The sequence below is a fragment of the Astyanax mexicanus genome, chromosome 4 (genome assembly GCF_023375975.1).
Source record: "Astyanax mexicanus isolate ESR-SI-001 chromosome 4, AstMex3_surface, whole genome shotgun sequence".
Lineage (NCBI taxonomy): Eukaryota > Metazoa > Chordata > Actinopteri > Characiformes > Acestrorhamphidae > Astyanax > Astyanax mexicanus.
This window is the reverse complement of record NC_064411.1, coordinates 40652450-40675324: the sequence shown is the minus strand read 5'-3', so window position 1 is coordinate 40675324 and position 22875 is coordinate 40652450. Positions and strand designations below refer to the sequence as shown.

General features: G+C 37.1%; 1 protein-coding gene across 3 annotated transcripts in view; it reads left to right on the top strand.

The window, feature by feature from the left end:
- Positions 1–8284: 8284 nt before the first annotated feature.
- The window catches only part of pcsk7 (proprotein convertase subtilisin/kexin type 7), a 37169-nt gene continuing 22578 nt past the window's right edge, over positions 8285–22875 (top strand). For 2 of the 3 annotated variants that reach the window (XM_049478653.1, XM_049478655.1), the window contains exons 1-7: positions 8285–8437; positions 11295–11764; positions 12752–12886; positions 14790–14955; positions 15249–15339; positions 17906–17960; positions 22711–22849. In XM_049478653.1, the coding sequence (XP_049334610.1) occupies positions 11345–11764; positions 12752–12886; positions 14790–14955; positions 15249–15339; positions 17906–17960; positions 22711–22849 (1006 nt within the window). In that variant the 5' untranslated portion in view covers positions 8285–8437; positions 11295–11344. Of the gene's footprint in view, positions 8438–8582; positions 8710–11294; positions 11765–12751; positions 12887–14789; positions 14956–15248; positions 15340–17905; positions 17961–22710; positions 22850–22875 lie in introns of those variants that run through there. The other variant, XM_049478654.1, reaches the window with a different exon arrangement.

Here is a 22875-nt window from a genome sequence, read left to right as displayed (position 1 = left end):
ACCCCACTGTGCTGGCTGTGTGAAATCAGCTTAGGGGTATAATCTGTATTCATAGCAGCATATATGAGTGACGTAGGAGAGCAGCACTAAGTGGAATATGTGCAATGGTTGATAATGAGAGTATGGAGTTCTTTATGGAGGCAAAAATGGTTATGCTATAGCATTACTCATTTTATTTAATAAATAAATAAATATCTGTCTGTCTGCCTATCTGTCATCAACTCTGCTTTTTTAGGGTTTTTTGTAATGTTCTTGAGAAAGGTGCAGGTCAGTATGTTTGTTTCTTATTATGTATGTTCTTATGGTTGTTGGCAAAATCCTATACATAAATTATTCAATATATATATATATATATATATATATATATATATTACGCATTAAGACACCAAGCATATAGAGGTCACACTCAGAGGCTGAGATTTATATGTAGTTCATAAGTGCACTGGCTTTGCAATTGTTGTACAGTATAGTCTGCATAGACTTTAAGAGGAATTACTGTCTGAGCCGATAACCAATACTGCAGTAAGAGGCTAATATCAGCTTGGCCCATAATCAGATGCAAATGCAGCCAAACATTTGCAACATATACAATTATTTATTTTTAATATCATCCAATAAAAATGCAGATTACATCAGGTATTTTTTTTCCTGAGGTGTACACATAAACACACACTCACACACGTTTTACGGAACAGGTGTGTAAAGCTCGTCTCCACATAGACCTACTGTATCATATCAAGCAGGGATTATAGTCTAGGGCCACCATATGGCCCGGAGGAAGATTTCAGATGGAGGACACAGTGCAGTAATCTAATAATATACTTACAGACTATGTTGCAACATGGTGACATAAGAAGGGTGTCAAATCCCAACATATAGATCCACAAAACAACCTACAGTCTGTATCATTTTGTAGCCTGACTTCGGACTTAATAGAACACAGTGGATCAACACCAGCAGATGACATGTCTCTCCAAACCATCACTGATCATCAGTAAATTTTGCATTTCATGTGTAAATTAAGTGACCAGATTCTGGAGGAAGAGTGGAGAGACACAGTCCAAGCTGCTTGAGGTCTAGTGTGAAGTTTCCACCAATCAGTGATGGTTTGGAGAGACATGTCATCTGCCGGTGTTGATCCACTGGGTTATATCAAATCTAGTCAAGTCAGTGTAGTGTTTTCCCACAAGATCTTACATCACTTCATGCTTCCCTCTGCAGACAACTTTCATAGAGATGCAGATTTCATTTTCCAGCAGGACTTGGCACACTGCCCACACTGCCAAAAGTACCAATTGGTCTTCTATAATATTCTATTTTTCTGAGACACAGAATTTTGGGGTTTTTATTGGCTGTAAGCCATAATCATCAACAATAAATGAAATAAACGCTTAAAATAGATCACTCTGGGTGTAATACTATATAATATATATTATATTATAATCTTTGTAATATATGAGTTTAACATTTTGAACTGAATTACTAAAATAATTACATGAAAATAACTTTTCAAGGATATTCATTTTTATTGTTTTTTTTATGCTCATGCCTTTAATATATAATGCTAAAAAACAAGCCACTTAAAAAAATCTGATTTTACTGTTTATAGTTCTATGTTCAAGTAAAAACATAATTTTCCACATTCCAAATAAAATGATTGTCATTTAGAGCATTTATTTGCAGAAAATGTAAAAATGGCAAAATTGCTAAAAAAAAAAAAAAAAAAGATGATGCACGGCTTTCAGACTTCAAATAATGCAAAGAAAGCAAGTTCATATTCATTTAGAAACAACAATACTTATACTTAAATTTAGTTCAGAAATCAACATTTGGTGGAATAACCCTGATTTTTAATTATATTTCAGAGATTATAAAAATAAAACAACGGTGTTCATTTTACTCCTATAGATAGTAAAAGCAGAGAAACTACTTTTTTTCTGTTTTTCAGCTGTAAAAATGTGCAAAGGAACTCTAGTTTGTCAACAAATGCATAAGAAAATGCATGCAAAAAACAGAAGCCTTATATATTAACCATGTCCAGAAATGGAATCAGATTCCCTAGCCTCTGAGGCATCTAGGATGGATATATCACACACTAGAAACACACTGACTGCCTAGTGATTGCAGAATTGATGCAGAAAGTATATTGAGATCTTAGAGCAGCATATGCTGCCTTCAAGATCTTTTCGAGGGACGTCCATGCATTTTCCACAAGACAATGGAAAACCACCTGGACTGGCCTGATGCAGTTCTGACCTGTCCTTAGATGTGTGTAAAATAAGAGAATTCACCCCTGCATATTATTTTGACTTATTTCTTGGTGGTTGAACGTATAAACTGCTAAAACTTCACTTTTCGTCAAGTAAAGCCAGTGAAACTCAAAACAACAATTTATTTCAGCTTCTGCAAGAAAAAAAAACAACAACTCTGGAACAAACACAAACTCATGACTTACCCTGACTTACCCTGAAGTGTGACTCGTCAACATTGCATTTCCCTGCTGAGTTTGAGAAAGATTAAAGTGTGGACTGCGTGGACTGCAGATGAATTAGCAATCAATAACCCATCTGTAGAGGCACGATCATCCATCACAGTATAGCTGTTTGATAGACTGTGAGATTTCTTTGGGGATTGGGATAAAAAAATAATCATGTTGTATTATCGCTGTATGCACCAATCAGCCATAATAATAAAAACCACCGGCCAAAAATTGTATAGGCCCCCTATGTACTGTCAAAACAGCTCTGACCTGTTGAAGCGTGGACTCCACAGGACTTCTGATGGGTTCTTGAGGCATCTGGCACCAATGCATTAAGCAGCAGATTCTGTAAGTCTTGGGTGCCCGTGACACTGTCTCTGGTTCACCAGTTTTCTAGGCAGGTAAAAGAAGTGGGAAGGCCTATAGCTGAGGGGAGGCCTACAGATGAAAGGAAATTTGTTGAAATGACCATCATTCTGCTTCTTCTTTTTAATGATTACTTCCTCTCTCAAAGTCTTAAACATGGCAAAATGTTTTAGATTGCATTATAAAAACATACAATATCTAGTAGTCATTAATCTCTCATTAAGAGGTACACTACCTCCTCTGAGAGGCGTCTTTTCACAGGCCGGCGAGGGAAGCACTTTTACGCCTTCTTGTGGCAAGACCCAGTATCTACACAGACCACACCTGTAATAATTTACATAAACACCTGATACAAACTGTAACTGCATGTCGAGTTCAATCGATCAATCAATCGATCAATCAATCAATTAATCAATCAACCTTTATTTTCACTTGGTAATACATTAAGGCTAACCATAATTTCCAATTCAGCATTTACAACTTAAAGGGACTAAAAAATGATTGATGATAAAAAATGAGGTATTATGAGGATCTTAATAAACAAATCAATAAAAATTAAATGGTAAGAGCTAGGGTTGCAACAATTAGAAATTTGACGACTACAAATTTCATTGTCAATAATTCATTTGTAACAGTACAGAAATGGACGACTAATGAAGAAGAGGAAAAATTAAGTAGCTAAAATAACATCAAGATAATAAAGAAAGTACATAAAAATACACTTTAAAGGTAAAACAGAAGACTTTGTAACGGTAATGCAAAGGGAGATGGGTAAATGGATCACTGACACATAGTTTGTGTCTCCAAAAGTGTCCAAACACAACAGATTACATATTTACTCACTAAATATCAGTATTTTCCAAATTTAAACAACATCCAGACATTTAAATGCCTTTTAAATCTCATGTTCAGCTGTTTCTATCATTTTAGAGATGAAGAACATGGCAGAAATAACGTTGACTAATCGACTAATTGACTAATCGAAAAAAAAAATCATTAGTCGACTATCAAAAAAATCATCAGTTGCAGCCCTAGTAAGAGCATTAGAAAAACAAGCATACAATATAAAATGTATTTAAGAAGAAATAAAATAATTCAGAACAAAAGGATAAGTAGAGAGGCTGAAATGTAAAGCAATAAAATAAATGAATAAAATATATAAACACAAATAAAGAAATAGAGGACTAATGAAGTAGAGGAAAAATTAAGTAGCTAAAATAACATCAAGATTGTTAAGAAAGTATATAAAAATATACTTTAAAGGGTAAAACAGAAGGTAGAATAAATTAAATAAATTAAAATAAAAGGGTAAAAGACCAAAAGTAAACAGGTAATAAAATAAATAAAATATTGAAATAAATAAAATACATAAAAAAAAAATAAAAAAGTTAAAAGATACAACATTAGAAAATTAGACCAATAAAAGGACTAAAGGAGTAAATACGCAACTAAAACAGTTAGAGGCTGTCTAAAAACGGTTAGAAATTAAAAGTTTAAAATTATTTAGTTACACCAGCGAGCTGAGTTTTAGAGTTCTGTCTATTACCTGAAGAGTGGTTTGGCGTATACTGTATTTACACCTCAGCAGCTCTTTTTGACTGTAGGTATATATTATCCTCTCAGACCACAGGGGTGCATGGTGGAGGAGGAAGGTGAACAGAGGCCATATTCCGCCCATTCCTCACCTGCTGCAGCTGCTATCTGAAACGCCTGGAAGTGCTGAAGAGATTGTAGAGAAGTACAGCAGTAATGGGTGGACGGGGAGAGTAAATGAAAGTTCTTGCTCCTCTGGCTTCTACAGCGCTGGCATCACCCATTATTTTTTCTTCTCTTTAGGCCTCACCTGTGAAGGCCCCGAGCGGTTCTCGGCCGGTGATGGATGGTTCTCCTATTGTTTCCTCTATTGGCAACAGTGAAAAGGCTGAAAAGACACATTCCAGCTAAAGAGAGAGTAGAGTAAAGAACAGTGTGTGAAAGTCATTTTCTGAAATGATACGGGACTCCTCTCACATGTAAGTGAGAACCCAGCGTTTGCAGTTGCCAGGCTTCCGTCCTTCATTTCTGTACTGCTGCAAAAACAAAGCACTTCAAACGCACCTGAAAGTTCTGGACGTACCTTTCGGTGGCTGTGATCCAATCCTCCACAAAAGACCTGATCAGATCTCTCCGACGCTGCAGGGCACATAGCTGTGAAGTCAGAAGATCATCGTGACTCAAGACGTTAAGGATATAAAGCTGAGCTGAGCCCGGAGCTGCAGAATCACTCAGCCCGTCCTTCAGCACAGAACCACAGGCCTCATCCAGCATTTACCTTACTGTTTCATTTTTCCATTCCCCTATTCTCCTCCAGCAGCTCCACTGCTTCAGCTGCTGAAATCTGCCTAAAGACAAGCAAAAAAACATGTACAATCCATTACAAAGCAGTATGTCAGAGCCAAAACATTATGACCAGTTGTGTACAATGTTACATTTCTTGAGCCTTAGACATAGAACATAGAACATATAACATAGAATTTTCCTATATGTAGATTAAAAACCCCTTAACAGACCAGATTTTTTGTCAATATTCTGCATGACATTACACCCCTAAATCTTAAGGATTTCTATTCAAGCCTTAAATAAAGAGCTTTTGTCATTCTTTACTGGAAGTCATAATTGTAATTCTAAAAAAAAAAAAGTATAGAAAAATAGTGTCAAAATATAATGAATATAAGTAAAATCATAAAATTGGCTCTTTTCTGAACTTTATCTTAAAATCAATATTTTCCTGAATACAAATCAAACAGTTCATGTCCTTTAAACATGCAGAATTTAGGTTTAATTCCTGTTACTTGGAAATTATTAAGTGGAGTAGAGAGTGAACAGGCAGCTTCTCCAAGTGTCCTTTACGAGATTTCAATGCAAGTAATGCATTCTGACTGGCTATCTCAATATAGTTTATAGTTAATTATGACAGCAACTACTAAAAACCCAGAAATATCCAGCCAACCTCATTAAACATATCACAGAACATACAAAAAAAAAAACACAACAATACCCTTAGACCCTTACTAGTAATTTCTAGCAGCAGAGGAGATAATAAAAATACGAAGAAAAAAAAAAGCAGACATTTTCTGGTACCTTGTTTTTTCCTGACATTATTTACTGCATATGTAAAATAACAGAAACGTATGCTTATGCATTTAAACATATTATAACAATCAGTTATACGGTTATTTTTGTTACAGTTGTGAACCTAAAGCTGTTTAAAAGACATAATGAATTTACTTACATACTGATTTTTCTTTTCGTTAAACCTTCATAACACCTTTCGAAAAACACTGTATTCCTGACATTTTAATATACTGTATCTTTCAAAAAGAAAAAACAGGGAAAATACTGTTAAATATACTGGGGACAGCTGGTAAAACAGCTTTTTTTTTACAGTGTAGCCTAATATGTTATATACACCTTTAAAACGGCTGGATAAAATCAGGAGTATCGTATAAACCCGACAGCCCCACATTCCGTCAGAGGTAAGTGAAAAACCTGCCTTACAGCGGCATCTAGCGGCCAAAGGGGGTAAATGGCGCTAAATTCGTAATATTTATAGTTAAATAAACGTTTTATATTTTCTACTTTTTTCCGGTCAGTGTAACGTTGATCAGTTACATTTTCTGACTGTTTCAGGCTAAATTTGAACATATAAAATTAGGTATAACACTTCATTATTTCATTTTTTTTCCATTTACTTTGATGAAGAATAAGATTTTTTTTTTTTAGATCTTTCCATTTTTGCATCTTGTAACAAAATGTGATGGTATAATACAACTTTCTTTTGTTACAAGATGGGGGGAAAATCAGAAAATTGAAAGAAGTTTTTTTTTTTTTTTCATTTTTCATTGTGAAATAAAAAAAAAACTAGAAAATTGGAAAATGGTACCAAATGGTAAGAGTTAAATAACGCTGTTATAACCTGGGGAGTGGGAGGCGGCTGAAGGCTTTACAGGCAGTTCTTGCAGTTGCTTTTTTTGAGCTGCGCAGCTGAGAGAGATACCCTGATAATGACAGAGCTCACTCCCCATTGGCTAGAAGTGCCCAAAAGGTGTCTTTTTTTTCTTCTTTTTTTTTTTTTTTTGAAAGAATAAAATGCCCCAAGACATCATATGAATGTATTCCTCTCTGTATTGAGGGCATACTACTTTTCTAAACCCCTATTTGGAACTAAAACCACTATGGTAAATAATAATTACCCACCTCACAGAAGAGAAAACACCGCATCACTCAGAGCAGGTGGGTTATAGTTCCACTCACAGGACTAAAGTTAGGAAACCGCACAGCGCACTCTGCTGTTCCATGCAGGTAAATCAACTGGAAAGTTGGCGATGTTCCAAATGTATAATGCAACCTATGCAGGGCACCTTTAAAAAAGCACGCTCGCGCTAGCATAGTGAAGACGTGCTGTTTCAAAATAAGTGCTTTAAAATGCAGTTTATAGTAGATGCTGTGTTATTTATAACAGATGCTGAATTAAATTAAAGTAGTAACTGTGTTTTATGACAGTTACTGAATCTTTTATAGCAGCTATTGATCAGTTATTGCAGGTACAGAATCAGTTCTAGGAGTTTATATATCAGAAAATCTAATAAATACTGATATTTTTATTATTTATTTACTGAATGATAGTTATTAAAATAGATCTAATAGAAACTGAATCAATTATAGTAAGGAATCTTTTTTTAATAGATAGAAAAAAGTGGTTACTGGATTATTTAAATTAGTTTTTTAAATTAAATTAGATACTGATTTGTTTATGGTAGTTGTTGGGTCATATCTAACAGATATTGAATCACTTTTTAATAGATACCGAATCATAAAAAATGGTTAATGGATTTTTTAAATTATTTTTTTTATTAAATTAGTTTTTGAATCATATTTAATAGATACTGATTCATTCATGGTAGTTAGTGAGTCATATCTAATTAATACTGAATCAGTTATAGTAGTGAATATTTTTGTAATAGATACTGATTTTTTTATTATTAAAATAATTGAAGTAGTAAGTTACTGGACTACTTTTAGTGGATACAGAATATTTTCTTATTAAAAGTAAATATTTTTTTTACAGTTTCTAATTCAATAAAGTCGTTTATCGTTGAGAATGAATTACGCTTAATGCTGAATCATTTAAAGTAGATATTGAATCGTTTAAAGTAGTTTAATTGGATTACTTTTAGTAGATACGTTTTTTTACTAAATACTAAATCATTTTTTGTATATACTGGATCGTTTTAAGTTGTAACTTAAACGTGTATATTGTAATTTGAGCAACTATTGAATCACTTATAGCAGTTCCTTTGCTGATAATGTAAATTTAAGGGCGTTAGGCTGAGTTCTAAAAGGACTGATTCACAGTGGCTCAGAGGAAGCAGAGTGTAGGGAGTAGGGAGCGTGCACGGGAATGGGACACACCCTGGACCCCGGCTAACACCGGATGCTACAAACTAGGATCACGTCGCGGAAACACCGAGCTAGTATGAAGAGAGTCCGCGGACAGGCTGAGAGGAAATGGCCAGACTAATGTCGCCCAACTCTACAGAAAGTTGACTTGAGGTAAGACAGAATTAACACTTTAGCGCTCGTATTTATAGCCGCCCTGCTAAGCCGTAAAGTCCGTGCCCGTGCTGGGAGCTAACCCGCTAGCCTGTTAGCCTGCTAGCCTGGTTGTCTGTTAGCGTGGTGACAGCGGGGCATTTAGCTAACTGACTCACTGACAGGGCTGTAAACACACGGTATCAGTCAGAGTTACACCACTGATTCGGGGCTTTAACACGGAAACACGGAGCTGCGGGCTGTAAACCGCTCTCAGCTGCTCGCTCTGTAAGGTCTGTTCTGTGTGTTGTTGGCGGTTTGGTTGCCTGTCATAGATTTAGATTTTTACTGAGCGTTAAAACATTAACGTTAACTTAATTAGTTACCGTTAACCTTAGCTAACCTAATAACATGATATATATTGGTGTTATTATGTATATAAGATGTTAAGTGTTGATATTACGTTTGTTTTAGAGATACAGACACGTACATTGTATTTTAAAAAATGTACACACTTTCTACAGTTATATTATATAGTTATGTTAGATAAGTAAGATTTAATATATAACGTTAATTACAGTTCCGAAAAAAAAGAGACCACTTCAGGTTCTGAATCAGTTTCTCTGATTTTGCTGTTTATAGGTATATGTTTGAATAAAATTAAAAACGTTGTTTTATTCTATAAACTACGCACAACATTTCTCTCAAATTCCAAACAAAAATATTGTCATTTAGAGCATTTATTTGCCGAAAATGAGAAATGGCTGAAAAAAAAATATGCAGAGCTTTCAGACCTCAAATAATGCGAAATAAAACAAGTTTGTATCAATATTTGGTGGAATAATCCTGTTTTGTCCTCCACCGGTCATACACACTGCTTTTGGGTAACTTTATGCCACTCCTGGTGCAAAAATTCAAGCAGTTCAGCTTGGTGTCATGTCATCTTGATTATATTCTAGGGGTTTTCAATTAGGTAAAATTGAATAAACTAATTTTTAAGTGATCTCTTTTTTATTTTCTCAAAGCTATATAATTTTTTTTGCTGCAGTGAAATGATTTACTAGTTTGAGTAAAGGCCCAATACCATATACATTAGTTAACTAGATAACACTAATTAACACAGCTATGAAAAAAATGCTTTCTCTGCTCTGTTTACACTGTGTTTTAAAGCGCAGCATTTCAGTGTTCAGTGTTAATGCAGCTTTAACCCGCACAAATATACACATTGGAGAGATTTTGAGCATGAACAGCCTGTTTAATATCATGCCAGAACATCTCAATCAGACTTTGACTAGGCTACTCCAAAATCTACATTTAGCTACACATTTTTGGGTAGAGTTTCTGGAGCCATTTAAAGATGGACTTGCTGTGTTCTTTGGATCATTGTCCCGCTGCAGAACCCAAGTACGCCTGTGCTTAAGGCCACAAACTAAAGTCAAAGACTCTTCCTGTAGTTCTTCTAGTCCAGCAGTGACACTGAGATCTAAAAAAAAAAATCCATCAACACTGCTGTGTGTTTATCAACCTGTACCAGCAGAACACACACTAATACACTAATCCCCACGATGTGAGACGTTTAAGATGGTAATAATGTCTCTCTGCCCAAGAAAATGTCCATAATCTGTAAATTGCTATATAATATAACAAATTTTATTGAATTTATAGATAGATATATGTAATTATGTTGCTGTGTATATTATACAAAGCTGTATTTTTTTTTTGCTGCACCTTCTGCTGAGAGAGCTTAGTATACAGTTTGTTTATTCATTAGATATACTTGACCAAAGGGCATTAAAATCAGTGAGCTGGTTTGTTGTCTGTTTGAGCTGGTTTGTTGTCTATGTTTAGATTACAATTTCACTGTCTGAATATTTTTAATAATTTATAATATATCATTTAAGAGCATAATGTGCTCTTAAAAAGACAATAAGAATAATAAAAAGTCTGTTTTTACATATTTGTCAAATTAAGTGATTTCAGATATTTATACATTGAAGTGTTTTTGAACATGAGAAAAAGTAACTGACCCCTAAATTTTATGAAAATTTTAATGGCCATAAACACTTGAACACACCGAAGGTCAGTCTTTTGCATCCCTCCAGAGGAATTTTGGCACACTCTTCTTTTTAGAAATGCTTTAATTCAGTTACATTGGAGGGCCTTTGTCACTGTGCTTTTGGAAGAATTTCGGTAGGCCGGCCACTTCTCTGAAGATTCATCACTGCTGCAGGTTTTTTCCATTTGCAGATAATGGCTCTCTCTGTGGTTTGCTGCAGTTTCACAGCTAAGGAAATGGCCTTGTAACCTTTTTTCACTCACTTACTTTTTCATTGTTTCATTGTTTCATTGTTTGATTGTGGTGATCAGAGTGTGCGGCTTATTTAAAACCTTTGAGCTCTGTTTTACATTGCTGGAAAAGTTGTATCTGAGTGATGTTAGGTTTGAATGGGGTTTGCAGTAATCAGGCCTGGATTATGTCCAGTTTAACCAGTGTCCCACTAAATCTAATATTTTATAATGTTTTATTTTATAGTGTTTTGTCCATATAGTGTGATTGTGTGTATACAAGCGCATCTAAAAAAAAAAAAAAAAAAAAAAAAAAAAAGACCAATTGGTAATTTTGGCAGTGTGCCAAGTCCTGCTGGAAAATGAAATCTGCATCTTCATTAAAAGTTCAGCAGAGGGAATCCTGAAGTTCTGGGAAAACCCTTCACTGACTTTGGACTTGATATAACACAGTGGGCTAACATTAACAGATGACATGGTTCTCTACCACCATTGATCATCAGTAAATTTTGCACCGCCTCTAATCAATGTAGGCTTTCTAAATTTACTACATTTTCTACATTTACATTCTTCTGTTCTCTTTCTTTTTCAGGCCATAGGTCTAATGTGGTGCCGCTGTGTTGAGGGTCCAACCCGTTTGCTATGGCATTACCCCCCTTCCCTCCCTTCATCACCCTGCTTCTCCTGACCTTGCCCTCCCTGCACTCACTGTTCTCTCGTGGCCTTCTCCCTGCCTCACTGGCCTGCGAGCCGGGCAGATCATGGGCGGTGCAGTTAGACCGGGACTCCGATATTCAGGGAGGCTCCCTGGATGAGCTGGCTGAGAGCGTGGCCCAGGAAACTGGACTGGAGAGTCGTGGACAGATTGGCCAGCTGGAGGGCCACTACCTGTTCTGTCATGTGCCGGACGAGGCGGGGGGAGAGCAGTGGGACCACTGGGCAGCTAAACAGGCTTTGACTGCCCACCCTCAGGTGCTCTGGCACTCACAGGAGAATGTGCTCAGCAGATCCAAGCGAGGCATGACTTTCAATGATCCAAAATATCCAAGCCAGTGGCATTTGGTGAGTAGTGAAAATAATCATTGTGCATCCACCAGTAAAGGCAGATAGAGCTACACAAATTTAAGCATTGTTTTTAATGTTCTGGCAGATTTACATGGTCAATTCTAGTCAGATACCACCAGCCATGATCATTACCACCTACGGTTCTGTCCACTGTAGGTGGTTATGCCTCCTAAGGTATATTCACGGGACACAGGGATTTTTTTTAAATGCCTGCACAGCTTTGGAAATGAGATAATCCATCCATCTGGCATCCACTATCAGGCCTCACTCGAACCTTTAAGATGCTGGCAAGATTTTGACCTCGCTTACAAGATAATGCCTCACAAGTGTGGATGTTTCCATGCAGCCATGGCTTGCTTCAGTGGCAGTCATTTCAGTTTGTGAATGTTCATTATTAGTAGCCTGCTGCTAACCCTGGTTAGCACTGCTGGAGCAGCATTAGCATTACCCGCTAAGCACTATATCTTTCGTCTTCAGAGTTGAGTATTATCGGACTGTAGTCTGGGCATTATAACATGCTACGTGGGCTAAACCACTATCTAATGTTGCCCTGGCTTACGGGAACGCTCGGGGTTACTCAGTTACCCGCTAGAAGTTAGCTGCTGATGCTAATGCTCCAGCCTTAGTGCTGGAGATATTCAGAAATCTAATCTTGCTGTAAGTAAAGAGAAGCGTTTTATTCACCCAAATAAACCGTTTTCAGGAGAGAAATCGAGTATGTGTGATAAACACTCGGCGCTCGTGTGACTTTGAAAGAAAGCATTTTTTATTACAGTTTTGTTTATTTAGCTTAGCTCTACTTAACTTAGTTAGCTACTCCTACCACCACATTATAATCTGGTCACCATATGGTGTTGGTGTCCTATACAGTGAACTCAGTTTTACCGGTAAAGCGCTATCCTTTCTTATTCTTTTGTAATAGGAGTCATATTGTCACTTACCTGCTATCTATTTCACTAATCTTTATCTCTTCTTTTTCTACAGCACAATGATGTGCAGCGTGGTATGGATATCAATGTTACAGGAGTTTGGGAACACAACATCACAGGAGCGGGCGTCACTGTGGTTGTAGTGGATGATGGTGTGCAGCACACGCTGGAGGATATTCAGCCTAATTATGTGAGCCGTTTAAAATTTGCATTCACAGATCTCCCATATTGCAAACCAGAGGCCAGACTGAGCTGATGTCCCAAAATATTTAAATGACCAGTGATGGTATAGTTACTTTGAAAAAGTAATCCGATTACTTATTACTGATTACTGATTACTCCTTTAAAAAGTAACTTAGTTACTTTATGGATTACTTGATTTTAAATGTAACTAAGTTACTGTACAAGTTACTTTATTAATTACTTTCAGCAGCTGCAGACACCACCTCCCGCCGCGGCGCCGGCTTAACATAAAAACTATAACCAGTTTTGCCAATACTCCCTTTATTGGAAAATGCATTTTTAACAGCAACAATGTATCTCTAGACATTTAAAGTTGAACTATTTCCTGAAAAAATGTTTTTTTTTTATAAAAATAAAAGACAATTTCTCTTGAATTAACTTAACATATATATTTTTTTTAAAATAAAAAATAAAATATGGTCTTTCTTGATTTCACTTAACATAAATACTTGTTTTTATAAAAAAGAAAAATAAAGAAAGTCTTTCTTGACCAGAAATATTTAACACTGTAAATCTTAACATTGAACTGAAGTTTAATTTTTGTTTTGGCTCCCTGCTATCAGCACGGCCTTGGCTGGTAGTGATAAAATTCCTCCAGAAGAACACTGTGACAAAGTCTGTCCCTGTTTACCTAAAATTGCTGGATGTTGACTCTGACTGGGAACGGCAGAGGATCTTTCAGCCCCCCCCTCCTTCCGTTCCCTGTCCCACGCCTTCGTTGCTTGGAACCCCCCAGGTGCGGCAAGACGGGTCCGTGAGCGCGCCGGATTAATGGCGGGTTGCCGGATGGCTGCTTGTCTGGACTGGACTCTATCTCTACCACCCCTTAACCCACATGTTGCCAGAACTGTCTATTGTCTGTGTATTGCATATGTGCTGAGGTTTTTTTATGGTCCCATACTGTGCTTCCTTAGGAGCACAGTATGGGGTATGCTGTTTTTTTTTCTCCTCTCCTTTCCCATTGTACCCCTCTTAATTTCCTATTCTCTGTCTTCCTGTCATGTAACCCCCCCCCTTTTGTGGACAGGTTGATGGTTAATTTGACCAGTCTCTGTACTTGTACTGTGGCTGTGTGACAATAAAGCTTGATTGATTGATTGATTGAACCTGTTGTTCTCTGCAGGGCAGCAAGGAGTGGTTTTATAAAACAGTGTCCGTGTCTAGGCCAGGGATCACATATATGCGGACTGCGGTCCGGGTCCGGACCCAGACGTTGTCCAGTGTGGACCCAAACCAGTAAACTACTGAAAAGTATTTAATTTTGACAGCGTTCATTTAAAGCGTCAGAACTTTTCTTGTCTTTACGGTATACGCGCTCTGCGGCTGTGCAGACCGCTGCCCTGGCTAGTGAATTGGGACGCGGCCGGGAAAAAACGCCTTTATAAAGAGATAGGGAGCCCGAGAACTGGCGGAAAAATGAGAACAGGCGGAAACTAAAGACACGCCGAGCGCGAGAGAGAGACAGGGGAGGATTGTAAAGGTGACGGGAAAGGGAGCGGTCTGTGTGTTTGTGTGTGTGTGTGTGTGTGTGTGTGTGTGTGTGTGTGTGTGTGTGTGTGTGTGTGTGTGAGGTGGAGAGAGAGAGAGAGAGTAACGCACAGTGACTTGGATAAGTAACTTTAATCTGATTACTGGATTGGAAATAGTAACGCGTTAGATTACTCGTTACTGAAAAAAAGGGTCAGATTAGAGTAACTGACTGACATCAGTTACTGACATCACTGTAAATGACTGTATATATAGTGTGTATTATACTCTTGATACACATCTAGCATGTTGTTTGCATGACTGAGATGCTTACTCTTCAAACTCTACTCTTTTGTCTGATTTTTCTTTTTTTTTCTCCTTAGTGTCCAGAGGGCAGTTATGATTTGAACTCGAATGATCCCGATCCCATGCCGCACCCTGATGCTCACAGTGATAACCACCACGGAACCCGCTGTGCGGGCGAGATCGCTGCTGTGTCCAACAACAGCTTCTGTGCCGTGGGAGTGGCGTACGGCAGCAGAGTGGCAGGTATGTAATGTTGTAATGAGATCTTGTGTTCTCTACAGTGGGGTTTGAGTGCAGTTTCAGAAGTACAGTTCATTAAGGTTCATTTTTGAGTTGATATTGGGCGTTTAAGTTTACATTTATAACAATATAAGGAATTAAGTGTCCACTCTGTCTTCCCAAACTTAAAACTAATATGTTTATAAACTGTGCTATGTAAACTTTTTTTAATGCCAGTGGAATACTGATGGAACTGGTGTAGGAAATGTTGTGATTTGTTTTCCATGATTGTCCTAAGCTCAAAGTTTACTTCGCAGGAATCCGAGTTCTGGATGGACCCCTCACAGACAGTATGGAGGCAGTGGCATTCAATAAACATTACCAGGTCAACGATGTTTACAGCTGCAGGTACTTTTCAGCTTGTATGAAATGCACTGCATGTTTTCATTTCTCAATTAATCTCAATATTAGTTACATCAAAATAATTATTAGTTTATCAGTATTTAGTTAGTAATACAATTTAAAGTAACCCATAAAGAGAACTCAAATATAGTAATGTAACAGATTTCAAATAGGATGCCTTATAAGTCAGGTTGTAAGGAGCAGTAAAGCCACTCAGCTGAAGTACAGCATTATACAGAAGTTTCAGTTTAATTTTCCAGCACAGAGGCTAGCTTTTTTGCCATTCAGAAGTGATTATTTTCGGACTGTAGCCTGCTGCTTACTCTGACTAGCACTGCTGGAGCAGCATTAGCATTTGTTGCTAACTGCACTAAGCTCTAGCTCAGTGCAGCTCTAGCTCTTTCGTCGTTCAGAGGTGAGTATATCGGTATATCAGGGTTCCTCAGTGTAGCGCTGTTGGGCGGCATTTACTAGCGCTAACCATGGCTAGTGCTAGCAGGTAGCTGCTAATGCTGCTGCACCCAGCCTTCTAGGCTTATTGTAAGTAAACAGAAGCGATTTACTTAAATAAACAAAAATCTCGTTTGACTAGCTTTTAGTAACCCCACCCCACCCATGTGCTCTGGAGTAATGCCTCTCCATCCAGTAATTTGAGGATGACTTGGGGCTGAGGTGGGGTGGTGATCATCCAACATCCCGACCTCACTAATCCTTTTGTCAACAAATCCAATCAAATCCTTTCAGCTGTGCTCCAAAATCAAGTAAAAAACCTTCCTTGGACAGTAGGCTTAAAGTTTTTTTTTTTTTTTTTTTTTTGGATTTGTTTTCTTAATTTTCATTCCAATGATCACAAGTCTTAAATTCAAAATTAATTAAACATTAAAGAAGCTTCTGTTGAAACCAGTTTTATTGGTTCAGATGTTCCAGGCAGCTTGTTCCAGTTATGGAATGAACAAAGAATGTGGTTTTAATTGCATTCATAAACATTCCCAATGTCTCAGGAGATTGATATCTATTTAAACCAACTAGTATTTTGGGATATGTCTAGAATTAACCTGCAGGACCTTCTGGTGAATCTGTGCCTAAACATTCTCAACATACTCTGATTTTTTTCTTTAATGTAAATGTCATGTTAATTATAGACTTATTGCACTGTTTACATAGAAGAGTTTATGTAGGTAAGAGTGACACTGTGTTAATTTACTCTGCTCTGTGTACACTGTACTTTGTCCTTCCTTGCTTTTCCTGTGATGCTGTGTACATTACTTTCAAGTTCATGTAATGTGTTTTAGATAAGCAGTAAAGCATGTTCAGTGGCATTCCACACACACACACACACACACACACACACACACTAGTGCTGTGCGATATGACGGTAAATATTGTGGGGATGATAAAAAAAGTGTCTATTGTGCTACTTACCTTCTATCATCCCTATCGTTTCTACAGTAATTTCATCAATTATTCATGCAAATATATAATGTAGGCTATGATGAAATGTATTGGCGTGGTCACTTTGCATAAACTCGGTTTATATTAGGGATAATAAAGTAATCTTTGCAAAAAAAAGCTTCATAATGTGGTTTTGCGACATGATGCTGCTTTACATTATTTGACGGACAAGTGCAGACACGCCGGTTTGCGATGTGCTTTATGTTATTAAATTATTGAGAGCGGAACAATGGAGACGCATTGTTCTTTTGAAAAAAATTAGCTACTGCATCTACCTCGTCTGTTTTCATTTGATGCATATATATATATATTGCTGCACTAAAAGGTAGTAACTCTCATTTGTGAAAGTTTGGTTTAATGTCACTTTGAAATAAAGTTGGAAAAAAGTAAGCAATGATAATATTTTGTCATATTTTTCGAAGAATAACTGAAAACATACTTAAATGTGTTATATCATGATATATATCATTATTGTGATTTAAAAAAAAAATCCATATCGTGATATATGATTTTTCCCATATTGCCCAGCACTCACACACACACACACACACACACACACACTGACACATCATTTTCGCCCAGTCCACCATCATTTCATTTGTTAACAGAAGATGTTAAAGCCAGAACATAAGAAATAAAAGAGTAAGTGGATAGAGGGGGGAACCCTCCTAAATCCACTACATTTCCCACAATTCCATCCAAGTCCAATATTTTACAAGGTTCTGGATGGCAGTTGCTCTTGTGAATTTACTGTATTTACCGTAATTATGTGTGCTGTGTATTTTACTATGAGAGTTCAGTATAAATACAGGATACCCATAACAATGTGCACAGTATGTCTGTATTTTGTAATTCTTCTAAACAGCACAGTGGTTGATAATATAGTTTAAAATAGTCATAATATCATTATTTTTTCAAGATATATCGGGAGTCGTAAAATATGTCCATCTGCTTGCTGTAAATCCATTGAATACCTTGGTTATTATTGAGTTATTGATATTAATGTAGAATCGTCCAAAGATTGTTTGTTTAAGCAAATGTTGAGGAGAACAAGGTTGAGACGTGTTCTATTTTGAAATTAAATAATGTTTAATAACTAAATAAGCCTTTTCTGTTATAGTTGGGGTCCAGATGATGATGGACGAACTGTTGATGGACCACATCCCTTGGGCAAGGTCAGTTCTGCCATTTACATTATGGTGATAGCAGAAGAGAATTGATCCTTTTATGTATGTGTCTATTTGTGTGTATAGAAACTTATTTACCCCTCATTTCTGATTATGCTTGCCTTGTTTGTACTTCCTTTTCTCTCCTGCAGAGGGCAGTGTGAGAAAGCATTACCTGTACTTTCATCTCTTACCTACATCTCCTTTATTAGAAATACTTTTATAGATGATAATCCATTAATTAAAAAATAATGGATTAAATCTATCAATTTCTAAGTTTCAGCTGCTGATTTATTTTGTTTTGGCATTGTGTTCTCTGGGACTCTCTGTTCCGCAATAAATTAAAAGCAGTCATGGATTTGTTTAAAATATAGGTCATATTTAAACATTTGTCCAATAGCCATGTTTTTTTTTATATTCTGATAAATGTGGTGATAATAAATAAAAAAAATAATGCTTTAACCACTAAGAAATTGAAGCATCTGTCCTCAGATTTCATTAAAAGAGGCAATCATTGTGCCCAAGCACCGTAAGCCATTAAATAGGGCCAGTAGAACTCAATAAGAAAGCAATGTTGTTAAACTGGCCTTATGTATAATACATGTGATGTGGGGTCTCCAAGGGTGATTTTTGACATGGCTTTGCAATGTTGCTAAAATTGATAAGCTAAATAATTCCAGAGCAGCTGCCATGTGCAGTATTTTAGTCTCCTATTGAACCAGAATGCAGCAGAATTTCCTCCTAGGAATGGAGCTGCCAGCTACAAGGGTTTGGTTTCTGAACTTGTCACCCTTCTGGCTGCTCATGAATTTTCATGTGTGCATATAAATGAGAGTATCACTGAAGTCAAACTTTTCCTTTTTCTTGTTTTGTTATTACTGGCTGTGCTCAGTGTCTGAGAAAGGGTTTCATTCCTGTCAGTCAAGCCTTTTTGAAATCCTCATGGATCTCCTGCAGTCAGATTCCTGTCCACTCAGTTACATAGTGAAATTACAGAAGATCCAGATGGTTGTGAATCTTATTGGCTTGGTTTGTTTGCAAAGAATGTGTTTCATTTGTTCTGTGTTTGATCTAAGGTAATAAGGCTAAAATGAAGCTGAAATGTCAATGTTTGTTAACGTTTCCGTCTTATTTCATACATGGACAAACATGGACACTTTGGTTCTATTCTCATTCATTCTATAGAACTGACGACAGAATTCTCCATCATGTTAGCAAATTTGCAACCAGAATCTGCACAGTAGTTTAGAGGGGGAGCCATGCACGCCTAATGTTTTTGTTAGACATCGTCCCTTCTCCCAGACAATGTGTCTCAGACTGCCTTCATTGAGTTTACAGCACAATCTAAATCAGGAACAAATCAGATCTTTCATTGGATACCTAGTTTTGTCCAGTAAGTGTTGAAATGTTTCAACAGTGAAAGAGCAGTATGTATGTTACTATGTATTTCAAATGTATTTCATCATGAAATTGCATTTAAATTTACATTTAAACTGTATTACCTCAGCTGTCTTTGCTCTGTTTATTACCAAGATAAACCAAAGCTACTATAATCCTGAGCTGCTGTGAGAAACTCACTGGAGACAGTTAAAATGATTAACTTTTGCTTTGCTTTTTTTATTAGTATTTGTACTTGGTCTAGACCAGTAAAAAAAACTTCTGTCCAAGCTCAAATACTACAAACTCCAGCTCATCAAACTAGGCTAATTTTAGCTGACTGGCAAACAACTAATTAAATCACATTGGCCATTTTATGCTAAAAACTGCAAAGAAATTCATACAGAGTGCCTGTTAATGCAAGACCACATGTTCAATAATATTATAATGAAAAAGGTAGTCCTGGTGGCCCTGATGAGTGCCAGTTTCTTCAGAACGTCTTTGAGAATACCTTCAAAGTTCTTAAAATTTTTTGGATTGACTGACCATCATTTCTTCAGTTCTTGCCATAATATGAATGAAAACATTTCTCAAATATGGCTATTCACTGTATACCAACTCTACCTATACCTAACTGAAACACATTTAAGAGGAAAGAAATTCAAGTAGTTTACTCTTAACTGAAAGCCATCAAATCCGAACATTACCAGCTGCTGTCTCCTCATAGTCATTACCTTTTAATATTTGCAGCAGTTGAGAAACGTTTTTTCCCATAGGTAAAGATTAGGTGAATATGTTGACATAGTATTTGGAGATGTAAGTACTTCACACTGTCATTAGTTATGCACACAACTGTGCTTGTGTTTTCCTGCTGTGTCCGTCTGTAGGCCTGGCATGTATTCTGGAAACTTCACTGAAGTTCAGTAACAGTTATTTCAGTCTCTCTCAGTGGCCCAATAAACTCCAATCCCCATAGCTGCTGCACTCTAAGAGATGTTATTAAAGCTGCAGGGTTATAGATTGTGTTGTTTGATATGCACTGTGTGGAGACTTGCTCATTCATTGTCACTTCAGAAATCAAGAATATGTGAGGGGGAAAAAAGAGTTAATCTTGCTTTTGTTTGAGTACCATGTCTCTGCTTTTCGCGGAAGGCGTTTTGCTAGATTTTAAAAACATTGCTGTGAGGTAGACTGAGCAAACAAGAGTGGTAGGGATGTAAGATTTTTGGATTAGATGTAGGAACTCAGTAATCATCCAGAAGTCAGTAGGTTTGTAGTTATCTGCAGTAGGTTTGTGTGTATACATGCACCCTTATGTCAGAAAAAAGTGTAACTTTAAAGTAACTTTGGAAAGGGTCTCCACAATCATTTGGACACATAATAGAAATAGAGTTAGAAATTAATTTGTTTCATGAAGCAGAGCTTTATGGTATACTCACACTAGGCATGGTTCAGTTGACCACTTCGTTTGACTGCTTTCCTGCTGGCCTGCACTCACACTGCGTTTAAACAATCCGTGCCCAAGCACGCGTACGTCATTACTTACAGCTCATCGGGCTTGTCTGTGTTGTGGGGAATTCAATTTATTGAAAAATATTGATATTGCAACATTATCGTTAAATTATCGTTAACAAGTTACTGCTTCATAATTTCACATGGTGGCGCTAATCAAATTAATAAAATTGAGTGTCAAATTCTGTGAAACTGACACAGATAAATTGCAATTCCTGGTATTTGCTCATTTAGGGGTATTTTATCCTCTTCAGTAACACATATGCTGCAAAGTATCATAGGGAATTATTTGTGATACATTAAGCATGTACCTTATATTCTGTCCTATCGTGAGGTGCCCTGCTTAGAAATACTACCGCTTTCAATTCAAAGAAAGAGATTCATAGAAACCGCTGCTTTAGTCCCTTAATTAAATAGCAAGAAAAATAGATCAGCATCTGCCGTAAACACGAATGCTAATTCTTCAACGGAAATGGAAAGAAGGGAAATCACTGCCTGAAGTGTTCAGTACTACCACTGCACCTCTTTCATAACCATTAGCACAGATCACATTCCAAGGAAATCAGAAAATCAGGAAGCCATTAAGGAATGCAGCTCTGATATTATGGTGGGGATGCTTGAGGAGAAACATTAGCAGCTGATGTTCAGAATGATTCATGACTGGCTTAGATGGCTGGCACAGCACACACCATTCTTGAGACTTGCATGAAAGCTTGTTCTGTTCATTTTCCTTAAAAAAGACATGTTTATTAAACATATCTGAACAATTCTGAAGCTTCCTTTCTGCTTTTAATTAGCAGCTGAGGTTATTCAGGGAAGTAGACATGGCCATAACTGACCTCCTCAATCTGCTGGTCTAATTTTGGTCTTAGTTATTTATTCATTTATTAAACTTATGGTTGATATTAACCATAGTATCTACAGGGGTTGGACAATGAAACTGAAACACCTGTCATTTTAGTGTGGGAGGTTTCATGGCTAAATTGGAGCAGCCTGGTGGCCAATCTTCATTAATTGTACATTACACCAGTAATAGCAGAGTGTGAAGGTTCAATTAGCAGGGTAACAGAGCACAGTTTTGCTCAATATATTGCAATGCACACAACAATATGGGTGACATACCAGAGTTCAAAAGAGGACAAATTGTTGGTGCACGTCTTTGTGATATATCAAGAGCCACGGTATCCAGGGTAATGTCAGCATACCACCAAGAAGGACAAACCACATCTAAAAAGATTAACTGTGGATGCTGTAAGAGGAAGCTGTCTGAAAGGGATGTTCGGGTGCTAACCCGGATTGTATCCAAAAAACATAAAACCACCGCTGCCCAAATCACGGCAGAATTCAATGTGCACCTCAACTCTCCTGTTTCCACCAGAATTGTCCGTCGGGACAATAAATTATTGTGGTCTAAAACCAGGTGTTTCAGTTTCATTGTCCAACCCCTGTAGGTGCTGTAAGTTCTGTGATTTTGAGAACATGGACTGAATTACAGAACTAAGCTATTTAAAGACAAAAGATTTAAAGACAAAAATCCAACAGAATAATAAGTAATCTCTCAGGCGCTCCGAGTGGTCCAATGAACCAGATCATGCTGCCCACCATCAGCAGCCAGAGTCCGAGAGAGCACAGTTGGCCTTGCTTTTTCAGGGGCTGGTTAGATGGCACTCTCTTCTCAATCACTCCTAGTATTATACTGGTCATCACAGGTGTCTGCTTACCCAAGCTGTATTAGCGGGCATTTCTAGTAAGTGATTTAGGGAGTTCATATGAAATGGGTATTGAGTAATTGTCTTTCCAATTTGAGGAAAAAATTGGGTAATATTTTCCTGATTTTGTATTTAAATGACTTTGTGTCCTCTCTTAACAGGCAGCTCTACAGCACGGGGTGATAGCAGGCCGAAAAGGCTTCGGAAGCATTTTTGTTGTAGCTAGTGGCAATGGAGGACAGTATAATGATAACTGCAACTATGATGGCTATGCTAACTCCATCTACACTGTCACTATTGGTAAGTGCACCAGTATTCTCTATACT